Source organism: Onthophagus taurus, chromosome 1 (assembly GCF_036711975.1).
Source record: "Onthophagus taurus isolate NC chromosome 1, IU_Otau_3.0, whole genome shotgun sequence".
NCBI lineage: Eukaryota > Metazoa > Arthropoda > Insecta > Coleoptera > Scarabaeidae > Onthophagus > Onthophagus taurus.
In genome coordinates this window covers 23442749-23466663 of record NC_091966.1, presented here as the reverse complement: position 1 = coordinate 23466663, position 23915 = coordinate 23442749, and the positions used below count along the sequence as shown (strand labels likewise).

The following is a 23915-nucleotide window of genomic DNA, read 5'->3' as shown; positions in this document are numbered from 1 at the left end:
TTATATAAAACATCCGGAATTTGTATATTAATAGAACGGAATAGGTTAATTATGATGCTGAATTACATTAAGTAATGCTTTTTCAAACATGAAGGACAATTTAAATCATGAATCATGCGCAACTTCACTAGAGAATATTTTTTAAATACTTTTTATATAAAAACTTCATTTTCACTTAGAGTTTTTGTTGTAATAAATAATTCTCCCATCAATTAATTTATTCTATTTTTACATATATATTTAAAATAATTCAACATATTTAAGGGTATTAACAACAAAAATAAACTCAAAAAACATTTATTAAATAAGTTTTTATATGCATAAACATACAAAAAGAGATTACAAAAAATACTTTCTTTTAAAAAATAGATTCGTAATAAACTTGTGAAGAATTCAGATATGCACAGATCCATCACCTTTTCTAATTAAATCCAATTGTACCCATCGAATACAAATATACGGAATAAACGAGAGGCACAGCTGAACACTTTGATTCAGAGATAATCTAAACGGTTCAACGAAATATCATTTTCATATTCCAAATATCAATAAATGCAAAAAAGTATCACACACAATACAAAAAAAAGGCATTTCTTTAAAAAGACTTTGATTTCTTCCCATTAAAAAAACCTTTGGCAGTTAGTCATATCTTATTTTTAAACCCCTATTTCAAAGTTAAAAAAAAATACCGTACCTTAAAAAAAATTATCTGTATACAAATTTATTTTTATTGTTGTCTACAACCATCTTTATTTTTCTTCTTTTGCTTCTTTTCGAGTGAAGATGTTCTGCGTTGACCTTGTATGGGCATGTATGGAGGAACTGGACTCGAATTGCCCTCCACTAATTCTGAAATATCCGGCGGTGGCAACGCTACTCCAGGACTACTACTGGATGTGGTACTACTACTCGTCGTTGTAATTGTACTTGAGGTAGTGTCGTAACTTGGCGATGATTGATACCCTTTATTTCTTGGATACGTTGGATCAATCGCCATCGCTATATTAACAAGTTGTTGGGACGGAATTGTTTGAGCTGATGTATTATCTGAGCAAGGTTCCGGATCGGGCATTCGAGGTTTACTTATTCGGTTTAATGGTGATCTGAACAAAAGAAACAACATTAATTTGTTGTAAATAAAAACCTCCGTGATAAAAAAACAATAATAAAACAAAATTCGTTGAATATATCCACATTGAACCAAAAATCAATTAATTCATGAAGCAGAAAAACAGAATCTTTTTAATATTTTAAACTTTTTAATTAATTAAAACATTTTGTTTAAAATTTGGTTTCGTGTGATAACACATTGGTCTAACTAAGAAAGTTAGTTACTGAGTGCAATTTCTCTTACTTCAACAATACAAAAAATAAACGATCATTTCGATTAAAATTTAAATTCGATTAAAATTGAGCTTTATAATCAAAACATTGCCCTCGTTTTTGTTTTTCTCGAAACATAGTATAATGTTTCCAATTAAACTTGTAATTAGAGCAGGCAATTAGAGTACTACTGTCGTAAAAATAATTATAACTTACCAGGAAAGTGTCCCAACTGTACGCCGATTTCTATGAAATTTGGTATAGAATTTAGAATGGACCAAAACAAGGTTACGTCTACTTTTATAAATACGGTAAAAGCCCCTGGGGCGAGTTTTAGGGTTTGAAAGTTACGTGAAAATGTATGCTTTTTTTTAAAATCTTTCCTTTGTTGTATCACATAATATACCACAGGGTAAAAGGGGAGGAACCACCCTCATTTTTTTGGAATTATTTAAAAACAGGCTGCGAAAACTTTGTTTTCAAGGTAATCAGTTTGTCAAAGAAGAAGAAGCAGTAGAAATTGCTAGATATTCTGTAAGTGCAAAAAAAAAGTTTTCATTGCATATCGTTTGATAGAGTTGTTTACCATGTTTACTAGAAACTACGTTAGTTTGTTTGTTCACTACGTTACCTAACATCGTTATTTGTCACGAAAGTAAAGACACCATGCAATTGGAAGAAGATAGATCAAGAGGTCTCATGTTAAAATTCGTTTTCCTTCGTCGCTGTGGTCGAAGAGCCATAAATTCAGGTCCGCTACTCAACACTGGCTTTGAAGTAAATCGTAGAATTGTTTTCGTTATGCGTCTACTAGGCGTTCAGATACAGACAGCAAAACTACAAAATGAATATTTTCCAAACACTGGTTTCAAATTAGTACTATTGGATTCTTGGAATGGCCATTTTCCTGAAGTTATTGGCAATGTACACAACTAATTTTAAACACTTATCTATACCTGCAGGGACAGCCGATCAAATACAGCCCCTAGATGTATTTGGTTCCAGAATATGGTTTTATTACAAGATTCTAAGATTAAATTATAGCAGTATGGCAATTTTACATGACAGGAATAAGGTATTAAAACTGTAGTCCCTAACGCATAAGAAGTTCTTTTACCCTCGGTTTATAAATGTTTTTAAATACGCACGGTTTGCAAATGGATATGTAGAGGAGAGGCCAGATCATTTTGAAAATCCCCTTATGTGTATAGTTATTTACATTATAAGTCCGGTAAACGACTCTTTTAGATATTCCAGACTTGGCTCTTTCGTCGCCCCGTCCGTAATATCTATAAATTGTACTGTTATAAGACCTACCGGACGTGTATCGTATAACATTTTATTTCAAACTGTCGAGTCCGGTTAAACAGCAATTAGGATGTAAAACATTTACTTATTTCAATAGTTAAAAATAACATGTTTTAACACCTTTTTTTCTTTGGCAACGGTGTTGCTACAGTTTGTTTATATTGAATTTATATTGAAACAGGCTGGTAAGTGTTGCTTAGTAACACTTATCGGCTGTGTGATATGACAATATGAAATAATAGTTATTTATGTACCAAGTCAGCAAAGTGATTTTTTATCGAACGAATCTGATTTTGCGAGTCGAACAAGCGAAGCGAGTGAAACGAGTAACAGGCGAGTTCCATAAAGACATTTTGTTGACGTGTTGCATACAACATTTGATCGCCAACCTCAAAATTTAACGATATGAAGATATTGTAACTTATAAGTTATATGGCATGTGACAAACGATTTGTTTTGTTAATATACCTCGGTAAAGTTACACTACGTATCAAGTATAGTATAGTGGAATGGAAAGTGCGCTTTCAAGTAGGAGGTAACTGGTTCGAAAATAGCTCCGTACAAAAAACGGAAGCCTTTTTTAATGCGTTTAACAAAATTTATGACAGGTAATAGTATATTAGAAAACTAGTTAAGCATAAGACGCTTAAAATGCACAAATTCAAGTTTAAAAACGAGTTTGCTTTAAGTCTTATGAAACGTGTTTTTTATGCTATGTTTTGTAATTCGCGTTTTTATGCTTTTTTTTAAACAAAAATAAAACAAATTTTGACAATGTAGGGAAATAGGTATGCAGCAGTTGGTAACACCGTAACACTTGAAAATAGAAATTTGAATTGACAATTAGAAATTGTCAAAACACAAAATGTATTCACCTGAAAAAAATGTTTCATGTACACCTCCCAAAATAATAGAAATTGTCCTCATCATTGTGGACCTTGTATTCGATGTTAAGAACGTGTTTAAACATCCATAGACAAAAATTGTCACATTGACTACTAGAATAATAAATGACCCAATGTCACCAACTTGAACTGGTTCCATAAAATGTTACGAAAATCTCATTACAGCATCGGATGCTGTAAGGAGTCTCATTACAGCACCCGTTTGAGTACTGTCATAGCTTTCATTACTGTCGCGAATTACAAAAAGTACTTTACCTACCGCTAAATGCACAGTTTACTAGACAGTAGCAGAAAGTGTCACTTTACTACCGCAAATGTATAGCATAAAGAATGGTTTTACTGCCGGTGGGCGACAATAGTATATTAAAAAACAAGTTTCGTAAGACACGCTTGAAATGCACGAATTCAAGTTGAAAAACGAGTGGCGAAGCCACGAGTTTTTTAATGAATAAGTGCTTTAAGTCTTATGAAACGTGTTTTTTATGCTATTTTTTGTAATTCGCGTTTTTATCCTTTTTTTTAACAAAAATAAAAAAAACTTTGACAATGTAGGGAAATAGGTATGCAGCACTTGGTAACACCGTAACACTTGAAAATAGAAATTTGAATTGACAATTAGAAACTGTCAAAACACAAAATGTATTCACCTGAAAAAATGTTTCATGTACACCTCCCAAAATAAGAGAAATTGCTCAGTGTTCAATGTCCTCATCATTGTGGACCTTGTATTCGATGCTAAGAACGTGTTTAAACATCCATAGATAATAATTGTCACATTGACAACTAGAAAAATTAATGACCCAATGTCGCCAACTTGAACTGGTTCCATAAAATGTTACTAAAATCTCATTACAGCATCGGATGCTGTAAGGAGTCTCATTACAGCACTCGTTTGAGTACTGTTAGAGCTTTCGTTACCGTCGCGAATTACAAAAAAACATTTTTTCTACGACTTTAATTTTTGCCACCAATATGTAGAATAAAAGTAAATTTAACAGTTTTAAACATTTATTATAAGAAACTACCCCTAACTTCTAACCCTTACACAATTGACAGAAAAATTTGCGGAAAGCTTTTCTGTCTGGAAGCGCTCTCGGTGCCGACTCCTGGTGTTCCTGTCAACTTTAAATGTCTTTTTCTGAAAACTATATTTTTCCTACCTTCCAAATTTTGTTAAACTTGTATCATCTTACTCTAGAAAGGTACGTAGCCGTTTTTCGATGTATCAAAAGTTGTCAATTTAGAATCATTCTTTTTGTATGTTTTCTATCAATAAATATGACATTTCTTGTAAAATCGGCACCATTTCGTCAAATATGAATATTTTTTATCGTACTCGAAATTTGATTATACGACTTCCGGTTTAGGAGAAATCCTGCACATGAATTGACCCTGCACGACATCTGCAGACATCTAACGGGTGAAATTTCAATAACTTTAGCTGCTTATTAAAGCCCCACAAGCCACTTTTAAAAACTTTTTGCCCTCATTGCAAAAGATCTTAAAGTTATCTTTATTGTCGGATCTCCAAGGTGACACCCCCTTAAGGGGGTAGTAACTCCAACTACCTCTAAATGTCGTATGTGTCTTACTTTACACTAAACATTTTGCTATTCGACTAATTTACGGTTTTATTTAAAATATTTTCTAAATACCTGACAGTTTTATCACATTATTCTTACAAAAAGTGGTGTAAAAGTGGTACGTGTTAACCCCCGTAACTTCACTGGGTTTAAGACAAATGGGAAAAAACATAATTCATATTTTTGAACGTACTACAGGTATATTTAACGCCATTAAAATCGATAGGGTGATTGTTAAATAATTTGTTAAATTGAAAAAATAAGGGCAGTTCGCCCCTTTTCACACTGTGGTATATATGTGATACATCAAAAGAAAGCTTTTTAAAAATCAATATTAATTTTAATTTACCAAATTTTGACAGCATTTTTCGTTTTCAAAATATAACCGAAAAGCACATTTTCCCCCAACTTTCAACCCCTATAACACGCCCCAGAAGCGATTACTGCACGTATAAAAATGACGAGATTTTAGTCCATTCTATGACTGTATCAAATTTCATCAAAATCGGTGAGGCACAGTTGTGACACTTTCCTTGTAAGTGTAATGTTTTCGTGTACTTTAATTTACGAACATTTTAAAAACGTGTGTTTTTTTCTATATTGAGTTTGTTACAAAATGTTCGTAGTTTTCCACTTCTCTTCAGATAAAATGAAGTGGAATAAAATAAACAATTTCAAAGATAAAATTAATCGACATTTTTACTGTGTTTTAAAACGACCAAATATTTGTGCTACTAAAAATTTTGTGTTTAATCTGTTTTGAAGTAAAAACTCTCAAATTTGATCAATCAGAATATTTTAAGCCGTTGTCTTTTATGTACAGGGTGGTTCAAATTCGATGTCCGAATAGGCTAACTCGGAAACTATAAGAGTTAGGAAAAAAGTAGCTTACATGTCATGATTTCGTTTTTCGAGAAACTGTTAATGCCGAAAACCTCATAGCGCTATCGTCTTTTACTTTTGCCTTAGAGGCCAAAATTGAAAATATCGTAAAACCAGTAAGTGCAATTATATGGACACTTTTTTACAGAGAATTTGATGACGTAGTCAAAAGAATTTTTTCGGTTTTAGATTTTGAGATATCATGATAATTTTCATTTTTTTAAATGGAAACAACCACTGATTATTCGCTTATTAAATTCGTTATTTTTTTCTGATTACAAAAATATAGGGTTCGACAGGTATAGCCAAAATGGCGGTTTGACAACTTGTCACTGCATCTCACCACTTATTTACAAAAATTTTGCTGTCTTGTTGCCTTTGGAGTTGCAAAAATAGCAGTAAGAAGAGCTTTCGACTCTTCAGAGTACCATGAGAAAAAAAAGAAAGGAAACTGCGTAATTTTATCAACAAAACGACATAGTTTTAAATTTCCCGCTTGACTTTCGAGCCAAAATGGCGGCAAACCAGCTGGCAGTGACAGATCGCTTAAAAACGGTATGAATCAAGATATGGACGTACGACTTAGATTATTTCACCACATACATTTAAATGTAGGTTATGTTAGTAATGGAGGTTATATGTCAAACACAAGGTCTATAGAACATAAGGTTACCCAATACCGATTCTCCTCCTCTGAGAGGCAAGGTGGGTCAGTGACGTAGCTGGTTCTACGAACAACACAACACCCACAACACGATGCGAGGTTTAAATATTTTATATAGACTGTACCACAGTATAGGCACGTATAGGCTGCCTTTTATTCTGACTGTATCGAACCAGTGACGTCAATTTGCGGGGTAATAATCGATACTACAGGGGCATAGGGAATGAGGTACCCTTATGTTCTATAAACCTTGTGTCAAACATTGTTAAAGATATTAGCTTTGTTCGTTGGGACTGCACTACTCTGCACGACATGGCACTCGTATGACGTCATAGTGCAGTGAAGTGTAATTCAGTGCAATGTCATGTCAACTTAGTGCATGTCAGAAAAGTGTATAAACCGTGGTCCCAACGAACAGATTTTTATAAAAAAAAGTGTATAATATTTGAAATGGACGAACAGGAGATTGTCAGCGAAATACTCGTGGAAAATGAAATTATCGCAGAATGTTTTTTTTAGTAGCGTTTTTTTAGTATTCATCAATTATTATTATTTTTTATTTTTTTCAATTATTAGCGAAATATATTTTGTATACCAAACTACTAACCATTATTAGTTCTTTCAAAAGTACTATTTAACGTATAAAGAAATCACATGCTAAATTGCACCAAAATTAATAAGCAGTACTTGCAAAAAAAATTTGGGGTGGTGAGGGTAGTTAACCCCAGCCACCAAAAAAGTAGGGGTAGTTTTCTACTGCCTCTACTGGGATTGAATATACTGTGTTCTCTAATACAACAAATATTAATTATTATAAGGTTTTATTTCTTAATATTTAATATTAATATTAATTATTACAAAACACGTTTTTAAATATTCCGCCATTTTAGTTACACTGCACTTATTGAACTTAATCGAAAGCAGGTGCAATAAAATCTGCACTAACTTGCACCGACTGCACTAAATTGCACTGCATCTGGCCCAACGAACAGTATGAGTGCAACTGCACTAAACTGCAGTATCCCCAACGAACACACAACATCTGCACTAAACTGCATAGTGCAAGTGAGTGCAAGTAGTGCAGTCCCAACGAACAAAGCTATTATTTAATGATTTTCCTTTCAAACAAAGCATTTTCGGCTTGTGAATACACTAACAGATTCATGACAACGCTCACAAGACGTTTCGATTTGAGGTTATAATTATAGAGTTACATCCCTTAGAAGAACAGACGTACTTTATCGACGTGGCCATTTGAATTGTACAGCAAACATATTAAACTAATGCCATCTCTTTCTAACACACATTACTCTCTAGCGGTTTGTGAACTACGTAGGGCATTTGTAAGAGCGGAAAACGACGATTTACTGCCAGCTCTCGTGGCGTCTACTATAAAAAATGTGAAATAACGCAATCTATTCCAACTTATGTGTAAAACATATATAAATTAAATAGTTCAACAAATATATCTGTAAATTTAATTTCTTCGACAACACTAAAAGAAAAGTTTATTTTTAGCTTTATTCTAAAACAATGTTGGTCGCGCCGTTCACCAACTGTCAACGTTTGCAAACGGAGACCAAACTGTTGGCAACATTTCTGGTAAACACATGCTGTGTTAATTCCACATATAAGCATGCGTCAATAATAAATTTAGTTGTGACCCGTGATACCTTTGGCGCTGATAGCATACAACACAAGAACAGCTTCTTTACCGATTGAATTAATGTTCACATTTTTGATTTTTAGTTGTCTAGGAAATAATCTATAAACTATTTATAGCAGGCTTGTAGTTTATTTATAACGAATAGTGACAAGTGAGTGACAAGAAGATTGAAAAGGAAAGTATTGTTAATGTTAAGATTGATTAATGAAGTGAGCAACTAAAAGAACAATTAAGGTTGATGTTTTTTAGCTTATATTTTTTATATTATTTTAGTTTTATTTTGTATAATTTTTATTTCGTTTTAGTTTCAAAATGGTACAAAAAATAGCTACAAATTTAATTCTCCTATTTTAATTTTAATTTTTTTGTTAATTGAATAGGTTATTTAGAAAAGGGCACATCTATGATTTAATGCCCATTTTTTTATTCAAAACTCGCCTTAATAATTCTTTGTATTTTTCTTTACATTTAAAAAAATCGGGGGTTGATGCACTTGATGATGTCTTTTTCCAAACAATCAAGTGAATTGTGCTTATTTAAAAAATAATTTTGTAATTTAATTATAGTTTTTTATTACATACTTTTTTTACTTCATTTTATATGTTTTTTTATTTTGTTGTTTTATCTACAACTATTGAATTATCTATTCGTTATACAATTGATTTTTGACGGGTAATGACACTCATTACCCATGACAGACAAAGTGTTGAATAATGAGGCCATTATTCCACACTTCTGACACTGCCTACTAATCAAAAAATAAAATATTAACAGAAATGACAGCTTTCTTATATTGAGGTTATGTCTGAAATGTCTATCAAGTTTATTTTTTTTTCGTTTTTTTGATTTTTTTTTCAAAATTAAATAGTTGTAGATAAAGTATAGTTTTCAACTTGCGTATAATGGATGTTACCCACTCAGATTACAACACTCGCCCGCTTCGCTCGCTCGTGTTGCAACTTCTTCTTCATGGGTAACAGCCGCCATTATACGCTTGTTGAATAATATACTATTACTTGTATGTAATTTATTTTATCTACGACTGCTTGGATAAGTCATCATTACCGCACTCATTTGAGATGATTAGAGTTACGTAATGAAGTTCACTACCGCACTGGTTTCATTACGTAACGCATTTTTAGCCTAATCAGAACAGACTTAATTTATTGAAACGAGCAACAATACAAAAGAAAAAGTGCTATCTACTTACAGAGAAACAATACTATTTATTATAAACATTAATTATTATGTTTTTACATTTCAAAACACTTATTCCAGATCTGACTGAAACTGAATGAAACTGACAATTCAAAATTGTCAACAATCATTTTTGTCATCATCAAATATTTTTATAAATGTCAAATAGACTTTTCTAAAGAAATTGATTTTTTAGTAATTTTTAGCAGTCGTAGATAAAATGCATATCACATATGCATATCACAAAATGCATATCACTCGTGTGATTACACGACTCGGTCTACGACCTCGTCGTGCAATTCTCCACACTCGTACTGTAATTATGTTTCTAGCCCACTTGTAATATAAATAACTATTATCAAATTTTGTTTTATTATTAACATTATAATACCTGTTACACTATATAATTGTCTTTTGATAACTGTGTATGTTGAAATTTTGCAGAAACAAATTAGCTATAAGCGAAAATTGTTTCTGTTTAATTTTATCATGCAGTTTTCAAAAAACAAGGAAATCAAATTTGAAAGATTTTTTTTTAAAGGTGGAGAACACGCCATCTATATAAGTATATATATTTATTTAATCTATGGGTGAACGCAACGCTAACTTCAAACGTGTTTGGTAAACGGCCGTCATTTTATCAATCGTAAGATTTTTCCGTTAGCAAACGCAAACGGTGTTTGGTGTCATCTTAAATTTAAAATCAACAAAAAAGAATGGCAGAAGCCCGAAATTATTTATTTAATGGGTTAGTGTATACTATCTTTGAAAACCTATAAATGAATTAAAATTGTAAATAAATGTCATTAAAGCGCCATCTGTTGTTATCAAGCCATATGTCTATAGAAACATTGGCCGTTCACCAATCACCACCGCAATCGTAACCCGTTTGCGTTTGCCAACGTAAACGGAATTCTCTGGTGAACGCGCCCAATAAGAAATAGACCTGTCAAACCCTATATTTTTGTAATCAGAAAAAAATAATGAATTTAATAAGCGAATAATCAGTGGTTGTTTCCATTTAAAAATATGAAAATTGTTATGATATCTCAAAATCTAAAACCGAAAAAATGTTTTTGACTACGTCATCAAATTCTCTGTAAAAAAGTGTCCATATAATGTTTTAGTTATAATACTCAACCTATAATAATAACCAAGATAATTGTACTTGCTGATTTTACGATATTTTCAATTTTGGCCTCTAACGGAAAAACAAAAGACGATAGCACTATGAGGTTTTCGGCATTAGCAGTTTCTCGAAAAACGAGATCATGACATGTAAGCTACATTTTTCTAACTCTTATAGTTTCCGAGTTAGCCTATTTGGACATCTAATTTGAACCATCCTGTACATACATTGCATTATTTAATACAAAAATGTTTTACAGAAATCTACTTAAAAAACTGGTATAAGTCGTAATGAATTTTGCAAATTAAGACTAACTTTTAAGTTTTATAAATTACTATATTCAGAAACTTACCTTAAATCTAATTGAGTAGGTCTACAAGGAGGAGGCACCTCATCACCCAGCACTTTATCGTTATACTTCAAATTCTTAACGCCGTTCTGAATTCTGCCATCAAAACTCTTTTGTGGCGAATACCTTACCTCTTGATGAAGTACATCTAGTGGATTGCTATAACTATCCTCCTCCAGAACACTTTTTTGTGGCATAAAAACGGGCGGTTGCCCACGATGAGGAATTAAATCCGCCGGAAACGCATATGAATCGTCCGGCAATAACTGATTGGTGTCGAGTTTTTGTTGATGTTCTTCCATCTGTTTCTTCGCGTGAGCCTTCTGTTTGGCCCGCTCTCTAGCTCGTTTCACTTTGGCTCGTTCACGTTCTTGTAACATCTTTGCTAATTCTTTGTCTCTCGCTTCAATCGCTAACATTCTGTCACGATTTAATAAAATTTCTTCGGCCGCACCTTCTTGTTCTTGAAGTTGTCGAGCCAATTCGGCGTCCCGTTCCTCTTGAATTTTTCTTTCGGTTATTTCATCAATTGGGACACCAATTTCTTGTAAATCTAAACGTTCGAAGTGGTTCGATATAATCGCTTGCTGATTTGGAATTGTATTTTTATTATGGTTATCGTATGGTTCGGTGTATAATTCTATACAATCTTCGGGTGTCATGTATTCCTCTCTTATTTGTAGTCGCATTTCGTTCGGTAATGGCATTTGAAGGGCTTTTCGAGGAATGTTTGATGGTAAATTTGCAAAATAGTTAGTTTTATCAGGACGATGAGGTGATTTTTCAGGCAACTTTGGTGGAGGTGGGTGTCGCTTTGGAGAATCTTTCGATAACAGCTTCGCTACGTTTTCGTCTTTTTTTTCTAATTGTCTCCGTTTCATGCGTTCTTCTTTTTCTAACTTTTCTGCCAAATCTCGCGCTATTTGATTATCAACTTCTTCTTGCTCTTGAAGCATTTTGTGATAAACAGCGGCAGCCTGCTCTGCTAATCTTTGCTCACGTAATTGTTCATCTAATGCACACGGAAAATCTTCACGTACCTAATTAAATTAAATAGAAAATTCAAAGCCTTTAAAATATATAAATTATTTAAATGCATCCATTCAAATTTCATTCATTTAATAAGTATACTTTTAAGTTAAATAATAATAAAAAAACGAAGATTCTTATAATTCTTCGTAGAAAAACAGATCAAATTATGAAATAGTAAAGTTCTACAATTTCTTCATATAGTGTAATTATTCGGACATGTTCAAGAATAAAGATTCAGTAAGAGACAGCAATGAAAGATATTGAGAAAAATTAATTTATATGTTATGGCCATGTACAACAAATGCCGGATGTCAGATTACCGAAAAAAGCAATGAAGAGCGAGAGGAATACCCAAGAAGAGCTGGGCAGAGGAACTTAGAAGAGCGATGAGTGATAGGAATCTCAATGAGGACAAGTGGCAGGATCGGAAACGGTGGAATCTAGGGATCGGACAACGTCGGTAAAAATGCCGACCATGTAGCAGAGTCGCAACTCTGCTACATGGTGCAGGAAAGAGTTAACATTGCTGCCATTCTTTTTGAAAACTATTAACTATTTCAAAGATCCTTCTCCGTCACTTAATCTTGTTTTTGGCACATTATTTCTAGCACCAATTCACCAATTTGTTGAAACTTTCTGTCAGAAATTGGTTTAAAGCAGCCTCCATTCTTGCACTACATTAAACATTTCTGAACTATCTGTAGACAGTGAAGTAATTCAGAAAGCTAATTATCTAAAAATCTTATATATTCTTCTTCTCCTAATCGACACGGAACAATAAAGGACCTTACTTATTACCAACTAATCTTACTCAGACATTTAAGCTGAAGTTGTCACCAAACATTGACATGATTAACGAGGAATTTTTTGAGTGTCCACTTATATACATCATGGCTATTAAATATTCTGTAATATGTACCTACTTTCCATTCCTAATAGAAACTCTTCAAAAACATTCGTTGCACCAAACGATAGAAATTTGTCCTATTTTTTTGACTTGCACTTTGAGATCATAGTGACATGGGAATAAAAGATATTTGTGTCCTTTTCTTCCCGGAGCAAAATTGGATATTTCCATCTTCTAGTACTAATTTAAGGCTGTTTTATAAACCCTTAAATATTTTCAGCATTTTGGAAGGATAATCCGAGTTCTTGTAGTTAGGACTTTTCATGTAGAGTTACCGTATTCTGTGTGGAAAAATTCCTTTCGCCTCTAAGAATAAGCAAGTAGTGTCTGAGAAAAGAGTATCTTTTCTGACACCATTGTAATAGTTTTTCCCACTCATTCGGATTTTCCCTTTTCATTACTTAATTTTATTTGAGGTTATTTCTTGTTTCTTTTTCATTCAAAGTATTTCAGCATATTCTTTATTCAAGAATATATCAAAAACAATAATGAATTACAAACATATTAGTCATACTTTGCATAGCAACTCCATCGTATTTGCAATTGCATAATAATAATGTGAATTATAACCACCATTTAACATATTAGGAAGACTAGTTCGTGGTGAAAGTGGAAAAGTGTTGGTAAGTGAATACAGAGTAGGAACATCAACAATATCCGATATAAAAAAGAGTAAAAAGAAGCTGAAAAGGTATGTTTAATTTATTTTAAAGATGATTTTGGACATTTACTATGGAATTTCTTTTAGATTTATTGCTAAATGTGATTCCGGTCCTGGTGTCAGAAAAATGGAAACTCATTTGTATACATGGTTTTATACACAACGATCAAGACACATTCCAATTTCCTATGAAATTTTATCTGCCAAAGCAAAACAGTTTTATACTGAAACCTATGGAAATGATAACTTTAGAGCTAGCGAATAGACAGTCATTATTTTTAATTCTTTGAACAATGGTTTACAGCTCTCCATTTGATTTGCATTCATCGACGCCCTGACTACTCCTTTTTGTATTATAAATATTCGTTCAGCTGCTGGGGAACTTCCTCAGAACAACACACTATAAGACATAATGTTTTGAAAATTCGAGTAATACATAACCATTGTGTATGTCGATCTGTCAATCTCATCACTGTTCTTAGCTGGAAAACTACTGCAATGAGTTTCTTTCCTACTTCATGTATCTGTGCATTCCATTTCAGACAACTCTCTAGGAGTACTCCCAGTAGTTTGGCAGTTGTTGCATTAGTGGATTTAGTGTGAAACTCGATTCTTTGTGTATTTTTCTCATCCAATTGCAGTCTACTAGCTTTAAACCAGTTAAAAGCGGCCATCCGACTAAAAACTTCATCTTCTTTTAGCTTATCATTGGAAATCGCCTCGTTAACCGGAGTTGTATCGTCTGAAAACATTATAGTACTGGATATTTTCAAGAATTGACTTCAAGATGGATTCCTGCGGCACACGAATCCCAACCTTTTCAATACTCGACTTGCAATTACCGTTTTGTGCCAGTTGTCTTCGGTTTGTCAAGTAAGATTTAAACATTGAAATCGTCGGGTGCCTTATACCGTAATTGTTTCATTTACTTAACAGTATTACGTGATTTACGCAATGAAATGCATTTGTTAAATCCAGCATCTGCACCCAGACTTTTTGGACTCGTTGAAACCGTTGATAACTTTCTCAAGTAGATCGATTATTGCTTTAGTTGTGGAGGATTTTCCCACATAACCATATTGGTCTTTACTAAACACATCTTCTTTATATAAATATGACAGAAGGCGCTTTTAGCAAATACTCAAATATCTGACATAATTGGTAAGATGGCTATGGTCGAAAATTGTTCGGATTATCCGTTGAGGAAAATAAATTGTTCAAAACAGTTGTTGATTACTGTATTTAATGGTTGGACAATGACATGTACAATAGATTTTAATATATATATTGTCATTCTATAGTAATCTTCCGATTTACTATTACTTAGTTGCATAATAGTGTTGAATATCTCTGTCTCCTCTCGATAAACCCGCAAAAGACAATTGTTGTGCCCTTCACTAGCAGACGAAAGTTGGATGAAATAATGCGCACAACTATTCAAGGTGAAGAAATTTCTTTCTCAAAGGAAGTCAAATATCTAGGAATAATCCAAGACAAAACTCTCTCATGGAATGGACATTTGCAGGGAGTTTTGCACAAAGCTAGACTATCCTTGTGGACTTGTCGCAATCTTTGTGGAAAAAATTGGGGTTTTAGCCCTGAAAGACTGTACTCGCTCTATATGACTACGGTTAGACCTATGATCACATACGGAGCAGCAGACTGGTATAGGAAAGTCCGACAGACTTCAGTTATCAGTAAACTTTCAGGAATTCAACGAGTAGCCGCATTGGCAATCTCTGGTGCGATAAGCACAACACCAACTCTAGCAATGGATGTTCTGCTTGGCCTATCTCCTTTGCATTTTCATATAGAGAACTACCATTTACAGATTTAAACAATTTGCTTAAAACTGTTCCGACATGTCCTACCAATGGGCTGCGGAAAACATTATAATGCCGTCAGATTTGGCGGGATCACTATCAGTTATTAATGCTCGATACCAGATTGTACTTGCTGAACGGCAATCCTGGATCGAAATGAAAATTATCTGGTTCAGGCAGATATTTGCATGTTCACAGATGGATCAAAAATGCCGGAAGGGGTCGGAGTAGGAGTATACTACGAGAAACCTCGGATTAAGCAAGCTTACAACCTGGGTGCGTACTGTACTGTATTCCAGGCGAAAGTATTTGCTATTGACAAGGGTGTTATAATCCTTCTTAAGAGAGGGGTGAACTTCGCCTACTGTGGACCAGTTCTACTGGAATGAGACATGCTAAAGTGTTTATTAACATCGACACTGTCAAACCCGTGAATATTTTAGGACGTGCTCGTAGCAGCATTAAAGTTCTAATCGGTGTCATTACTGGGCACTGCCGATTAAAAGTACACCTCAACTTGTTGGGTCTAGCCGACGATGTTGAATGCCGACTATGTGCTGATTAACTGTATCAAATTTTCGATTTTTGGGTCGCAGTTTATCTCCCCGAAGGATCTGAATGACCTTTCACCGAGCAAGATATTAATGTTCGTTAAGAGCATTGGACTGCACGGTGAAATTTGATAACGATATCTATCGGGGTACAATAAATCCTTAGGGTCGCGGTGCACAGTTGGTCGGTCCGCCTACCCGATATATAATCTATGTAAGGTATTGTAATCTCTTGCTCATTTGTGCAAAGGCTAGTTAATATCCTTGAAGCAATTTCTGTTGGTTTATTCGGAAAGAAGTTGTGTTTGGAATTTATTCTTAAGTTGTTGTTAATTACTTGTTAATAATTGTTAGTGACAGGAAAGGCAAAAAATTCGAGTGCTTTTAAAAACGTAAATATACCTATTACATATAAATCATCCGCCAATGCATGGATGACTACAGCAATTTTCTTAGACATTTTTATGGCTCTTTTATGGCTCATCAAAAACGCCTCAATCCATGGAATTATTTATAGAAAAGCTAACTAGTGAGGATGACCAATTTACAACATTATTTTTCCACCTAATTATATTGCACTTCTGCAGCCTATGGACCAAAATGCCATTGGACTGACAAAATTATTTAGCAGAAAAATCTTTTAGCCTATATAACGAAATAGATCTGCTGTACTATGAAATGTTTGGGAAAACGTCTCTCCGAAGTTTTAGAGAAGTGCTGGCACAAAATTGGAAAATACCAACCCAGATACTTAATGCGACGCTGAAGATCGGATTCCTCTGACTCAACTGAAAGGTAAACTACCGCACGATGAATGATCTCATTGAGCAGAATTTCGCGAACGCGGAAGTACGTAATTGGTTTGCAAATGATAAAGATTTGTTACCACTGGAAGACATAGATGGTACAGATGAAGAACACGAGAGTGAAAATGAAGGTCAAGAGTTAAAAAATACGAACCAGACTGTTAAGAATGAACAACACTATTTGTTTAAGAAGGATTTGAGCACACCTTTGCAATTTTTTATCATAGATAATTCAACTTTTAAGCGTAAATATAAATTAACAAAAATGGTGAAATTTTTAGCATGGTAATATGAATTTAAAAACATTGTAAAAAGGAACTCTTAATATGATTTTTTTTAATTCTGAATGTTTTTCTTATACAGCATACTTCACAGAACAATTATGTGAAGGAATAGCTAATTATTTTTACAAAATCTAGTTTCCAAGTGACTCTGAAATTGAACGTTGCGATAACGCAACATTGGGACCTAGCAACTACCAGCAGATATACATATGAATTACATTCGTAAACTTGTTTGAAGTTGTTTTCGTGACTGCAAATAGTTGGTTAGGGTGGCATTCAGAGTCGTTTATTAATTAAATAAACATTAAAAATTACTATCTATAATAGAAAGAATATAATATACAGTGTGTCCGTAAAGTAACGGATATAAGCGATAAAATCATAATAAACGGTTTATGGAAAAATCCCTGAAACGGGTCTAAAGATTTAAATTTTTTGTAATTTTTTGGTGTAGTTTTCAAATTTTTTCCGCCATTTTTAAACGAGTTATTACGTCATGGATATTTTTTTTAAATGGCAATCCCCCATTTTTATTACGGAATATGAAAGAGGATTTTTTTCTGAATCTAGTACAGTCAATATTAATATTGGTTAGATAAGAAAATTTTCGAGAAAAATTAATTTAAAGTTTAATTACTTCAAATTTGTACAATGATAAAAATAGCAGTAGCCATGAGTAACTATGGTAACCAATTATTTTAAACAATTTCCTAAGTGGCAAAAACTGATTTAGTAAAACTTCTTGAAGTGTGGTGGCGCGCCATCTTGTTAGAATAACTGCCGTTGGAATTGAGTTGTGTCAACATTATCGGGATGGAAGGAACGACATCGCTTGGAAAAAATGTAAACATCTCTTTCCACTTAAGGTTTCCTCACTAAGAATCTCTTGCGGATCTTTTGCGGATATTGGGTGTTCGACTTTCTTGGCCAATTTGGATTTTGGGTAGCGCAATACCGACAACTTTGTCTATTTACTTGTCCACTCAATGTAAATGTCCCTTCATCGAAAAAATTATGTTTTTGACAAAGTCTGCGTCATCGTTGCAAAATTGTTATTGCAAAAACTACAATTCATTGTTCGTGAATCAGGTTTACCTTATGGGAATGATATTTTGCGGGTTTTAAAATTTTATGAAGCGTTGATTTACTATAATGTCCGAATTAGACGCAATACTCCTTACAGTAACATGAGGGTTTTCTTACCCAGCCAAAACCACGATTTGTTGAACTTCCCTTGAAACATTTAGTAGGTCAGACTTCGAGAAATGGCTATGTTGTTTAAATTTAGTCACAGCTAGGCTCACCATACTTTGGCTAATGAGTTGGCGATCAGGCTATGTTGTATTAAAGAGGTCAACTACTTACTAAATCAGTTTTTCACACTTAGGAAATTGTTTAAAATAATTGGTTACCATAGTTACTCATGGCTACTGCTATTGTCATCATGTCAACAAATCTGAAGTAGTTAAACTTTAAAGTAATTTTTCTCGAAAATTTTCTTATGTAAGCAATATTAATATTGACTGTACTAGATTCAGAAAAAAATCTTCTTTCATATTCCGTAATAAAAATGGGGGATTGCCATTTGAAAAAAATACCGCTGACGTCATAACTCGCTTAAAAATGCCGGAAGAAATTTAAAATCTACACCAAACAGTTGCAAAAAATTTAAATCTTTAGACCCGTTTCAGGGATTTTTCCATAAACCGTTTATAATGATTTTATCGTCTATATCCGTCACATTACGGACAGACTGTATATTTTAATTATGTTTATCTACAACTATTGAATTATCTATTCGTTATACAATTGATTTTTGACGGGTAATGACACTCATTACCCATGACAGACAAAGTGTTGAATAATGAGGCCATTATTCCACACTTCTGACACTGCCTACTAATCAAAAAATAAAATATTAACAGAAATGACAGCTTTCTTATATTGAGGTTATGTCTGAAATGTCTATCAAGTTTATTTTTTTTTCGTTTTTTTGATTTTTTTTTCAAAATTAAATAGTTGTAGATAAAGTATAGTATTCAACTTGCGTATAATGGATGTTACCCACTCAGATTACAACACTCGCTCGCTTCGCTCGCTCGTGTTGCAACTTCTTCTTCGTGGGTAACAGCCGCCATTATACGCTTGTTGAATAATATACTATTATTCGACAAGCCGGGTTTCATTTACGCCCCAAATTACGATAAAATTGAGAATATTATTGCTAGTAATAAATAAAACATTTAAATACATAGTTTATTGAATTTAGGTAAAGAAAAGAAAAAGATTGTTTACGCAAATATAATTTTTGATACCTTTTTGATCTTTCCAAAGTAATGCTTAAAAAAAGTTTACTATGTACATATAATATTATAACTTTTGTAATAAGTGTGGAAAAGTGAGTACATCACAATATTGTGACTCAAGAACATTTTATAATGGTATGTACAATTTTATAGTGGTGTAAATATACATACAGGGGTGTCCCGAAACTCAACGTCAAGCGGGCACCGGGTGAGAGGACAAACCCATACCTGTTCTGGTAAAAATAAGAAAAAAATTGTGTATCTCTTAGTTAAGTGGTAATAGAGATATTTTTAAAAATGTTAAAAATCGTTCCCGTACATCATATCTTTAGGTACTACAGTCAGAAATGTTCGCAATTTAATAGTGATTTTTTTAATAATGTATTCCTAATAAACCATGCTACTATAGCAGTCACAAATCGAACAACAAAAGTCATTAGTTTTGCAAAAAAGAAGTATTAGTTTGATTGAGATAAGGTTGAAAGAATTTATATCTATTAAGTTTGACACACGATTTCTAAACAAAGGAGTGGTACAACAGCCTTAGCAAGTTATTTTAAAAGATGTCCTGTTTAGTCAAGATTCCAAAATGGTATAACACTTGGCATTTTTCTTTTCCTAAAAAATATTATTGCCTGTTTTTCTGTCAAAAACACGTTATTTAAAAAATTCATACTTTCGTATGTTATTTGTATTTCTTCCAAAATGATTCAACAACTTTATTAGAAGATGTGCCACTCAATATCTATAGAGAAATGTGGTTTCAACATGATGGTTGCCCAGCTCATTATGCTTGTCCTGTACGGGATTGCATACAGAATACCCAGAAAGGTGGATTGGGCGTCGTGGTTCGATTAGGTGGCCTCCTCATTCTCTGGGTCTAAATCCCCTTGATTTTCTTATTAGGATTGCATAAAAGAAACAGTGTATTAAAAACCGATTGAAAATATTGCCGAACTGAGCCACAATATTTATACAGCAGCAGAAGAAACAAATCCAAAGAGATTTGCACAACTAGTAAAAATCTTTTCTGTGACGATGTAGAGCTTGTATTAGTGCCGACGGCAAATAATTTGTGCATTTGCCTTGGTTTTAGGAAAATAATGCTATAAAATTAATAATAAATAAATTTGTTTGTTTAATTTTGTCTTTAGGTTAACCTTATTTGAAAGAGTCTTTTTGCAAGACATAAGGGCAACCATCTTGTTGAAACCACATTTTGTAGTTCGTAGATCTTGACATCTTCTAACAAAGTTAAGAGGAAATAAAAAGTAAATACAAATAACATACAAAAGTATGAATTTTTTAAATAACATGTTTTTTGCAGAAAAACAGGCAATAATATTTTTTAGGAAAAGAAAAATAGCAAGTGTTGTACCATTTTGGAAACTTGACTAAACAGACCATCTTTTAAAAGTACTTGCCAAGCGTGTTGTACTACTCCTTTTTTTAGAAATCGTGTGTCAAACTTAATAGACATAAATTCTTTCAATCTTATCTCAATCAAAGTAATACTTTTTTTTTGCAAAACTAACGACTTTTGTTGTTTGATTTGTGACTTCTACAATAGCATGGTTCACAAGGAATAGATTATTAAAAAAATCACTATTAAATTGCGAACATTTCTGACCGTAGTACCTAAAGATATGACGTACGGGACCGATTTTTAACATTTTCAAAACTATGTCTATTACCACATAACTAAGAGACATGGAATTTTTTTCTCATTTTTACCAGAACAGGTATGGGTTGGCCTCTCACCCGGTACCCGCTTGACGTTGAGTTTCGGGACACCTGTATATGCGTCAGGGTATATTTGCGACTTTAGAGTAGGGTCAAATATCAATATAATCTCAAAAGGCGTTTAATGCTGAATTAACTTGAAGCAATTTTTGAAGATCTTGATCTCAACGAAGTAATTGATATTGGTTATGTTTCACACGAAGTTGACAATGGGGCCATACACGATTTTTTTTTTATTATATTTTCTGAAAGTTTATATAAAAATATAGTTACCGTTATTTTTTTTTTAAATATTTTCGAACAAAGTCATTGTTAAAAAAATTATTGAAAATTTATATACCCATTTAAGCTTTTAAAATTCCCGCGTTGATGACGTACGATTCTCACTTTTGCGTCCCCTGCCAGCCGCTCAAATGCGAGAAAGAGATGAACGTCATTTAGGTTGTATTGAAAAGAGATAGAGTGTTTGTAGGTTATGTTTATTATGTTTTGTTCATGGATGTAATAGAGGCACTCTATTACATCCATGGTTTTATTTTGACACTGTCACACCGCAAGCGCCATCTAACGGACAATTTAACTTGTTTTAGGCAGTGCGGTTCCTACGTCACAGAAAAGCCGCGAAATTATTTCGTTTAAATATTTGCTATTTTTCACTTCAAATTACGCAAAACATAAAATTGATCAAAATATTTCTTTTACTTTGTGTTCATGCATATACTTGCATATATCGTTTGACATAAAAATTTTCTCTAAATTTAATAAGTGTGTATGACCCCATTTGACCAATGAGGAAGATATTTAGAAGAAACTATCGGTGGAATAAAAGATTTGCCATTTGATATTGTCGGAACATTTGAAATACTATTACCAGGGAAAAAATGGTGGTTGCCATTTATAAATATGTTAAACTCCGCCATAGTAAATGCTTGAAAAATGCACAGGCAAACAATATAATGACAAACCAATTCCTCAGTTGGATTTTAGTTTGGAACTTGTAGGAAGTCTTATTAGTGTCAACAGTTAAGATACACCAGAGGACATGGTTCCACAATTTTTGTGTATTTTATGTGTATCAAGTGTTAATTTCAAAAAATCTACCAAAATGTATTATGTTGTATTCTATATTTTAAAGATTGTTTCTAAAGACCTAAATAAAGGTTTATTGACAAAAAAATTAGAATTTTTTCTATTATTTCTATCACTGGTCCTTAATGCGTTAAAAATTAAAAGAAACTCTTTATGTAAACACTATTTTTTATTTGTTTTGCATTAAATGTTTCACTTTTCAATAGAAAAATTGTCTCGATTCAGTAATCCGAATTATTTACTTACTCCATGGTTTTGATTAGTATAAATTATCGAGGTCGCACTGTATTGGTGATAATTACTTAAATTTCTTAGATGTTATGAAAAATATGCTTTAGGAGTGCTCACTCATATCCGTAATTATCAAATTTCAGATAAAGCATGTTTTTCAATTCTATTATTTACTCATGATTTATGATACATAATTTGTAAATAGCAAATAGGTGTTTTTTTTGAAATTTGTGAATGTTTAAATACTAAGCCACACCTAGAATTACTAATCATGATATTTTGAATTTTTAACCATTATTTCACAGAATTGCACTGGCTTTAATTACTGTGATAAAAGTTTTGATAACTTTAGAATTATATCCCCATTCTACAAAAAAAGAACTGAAAAACGTATCTAATTTCATCAATAAAACGTTTGGAAATTAACTTTTGAATCACCCAAGTTTATCAAAACTTGCTCAGAATACATTAATCATGTCACATTAATCAAAATATTACAATAGCTTTAATTAAAGCTATGTGATAGATATATTTAAACAAAGAACTGTACAGAATGAAAATAAACTCCATATGGACACATTCTTTAAACACCAATGTGGTGAATCACCCTTCTTAGTATTAGTACTACCTTTCTTTAGGTTTTTATTGCCAGGGATATAAATGACACAAAAACTTGAAAACATTCTCTCACTTTTTAAACAAACTTTCAAATGAAATTGATCAAAATTTAAAAGACATACCTGAGCATTTTTGTGTTTATTATGTTGTAAATGTTGATTAAATTCTTGAGACTGAAGTTGATAAGCAAGGGCCCCATCTTCACGAACCAACCATTCCCTTCTCATTTCGTGAACCTTCCCAATTTTCGGGAGACCCTCCCTCGGAGGTAATTTAGGTTCAGGCTCCATTATATTCACCTGTTAGCCAATTTGCAGTCTTTTCCTTTCTCACGATTTTTCACAACTTTCTTTTTTTACATACTTTGTGGCCCCATTTCATTTCGCGCCCTATAATTAATATAACAAGATAAACTCGTTTCGTCCATCCGAGAGTTGCTCTACAAGAACCAAACGAAGAAAAAGGGCATAGCACCCGGGGCTGCACAAGCGATCTGCCAAACGGTCACCAATAAGTAAACCTTGCCCACCTTGCCTTCGCCGAACACCAATCCGTACGGAATTCGCATTCCGCAAGGAAGAACGGTTAAAATGAAACAGACGAACGTGTACGAAGCACTAAACAAATAGAGATGACAGATATTTTCTTTTTGCTTTCCCACTTTACCTCTGAATCTTAACCCCACTATAATTGCTTTTGCGCGTTGGAAGGGAATTGGGGATATTCAAATTGTGATTTAAGATGCCTACCGACTTTAAAATAGTTATATTTATCATACAAGAATCATTGTACTTACAATATAACGTTACAATCAATATCATTTAATACTGTAGAACCTACAACTTTTTGTTGAAACTA

At 33.1% G+C, this 23915-nt stretch overlaps 1 protein-coding gene across 1 annotated transcript; it reads right to left on the bottom strand.

The window, feature by feature from the left end:
* Positions 1 to 281: 281 nt before the first annotated feature.
* LOC111424666 (involucrin) lies at positions 282 to 23581 on the bottom strand. The gene is made up of 3 exons (XM_023058682.2): positions 23180 to 23581; positions 11010 to 12046; positions 282 to 1103 (listed from the first exon to the last, which is right to left on the bottom strand). The coding sequence occupies exons 1-3, from the start codon at positions 23345 to 23347 to the stop codon at positions 728 to 730; spliced, it is 1581 nt and encodes a 526-aa protein (XP_022914450.2). The 5' UTR covers positions 23348 to 23581; the 3' UTR covers positions 282 to 727.
* Between the last annotated feature and the right edge of the window lie 334 nt (positions 23582 to 23915).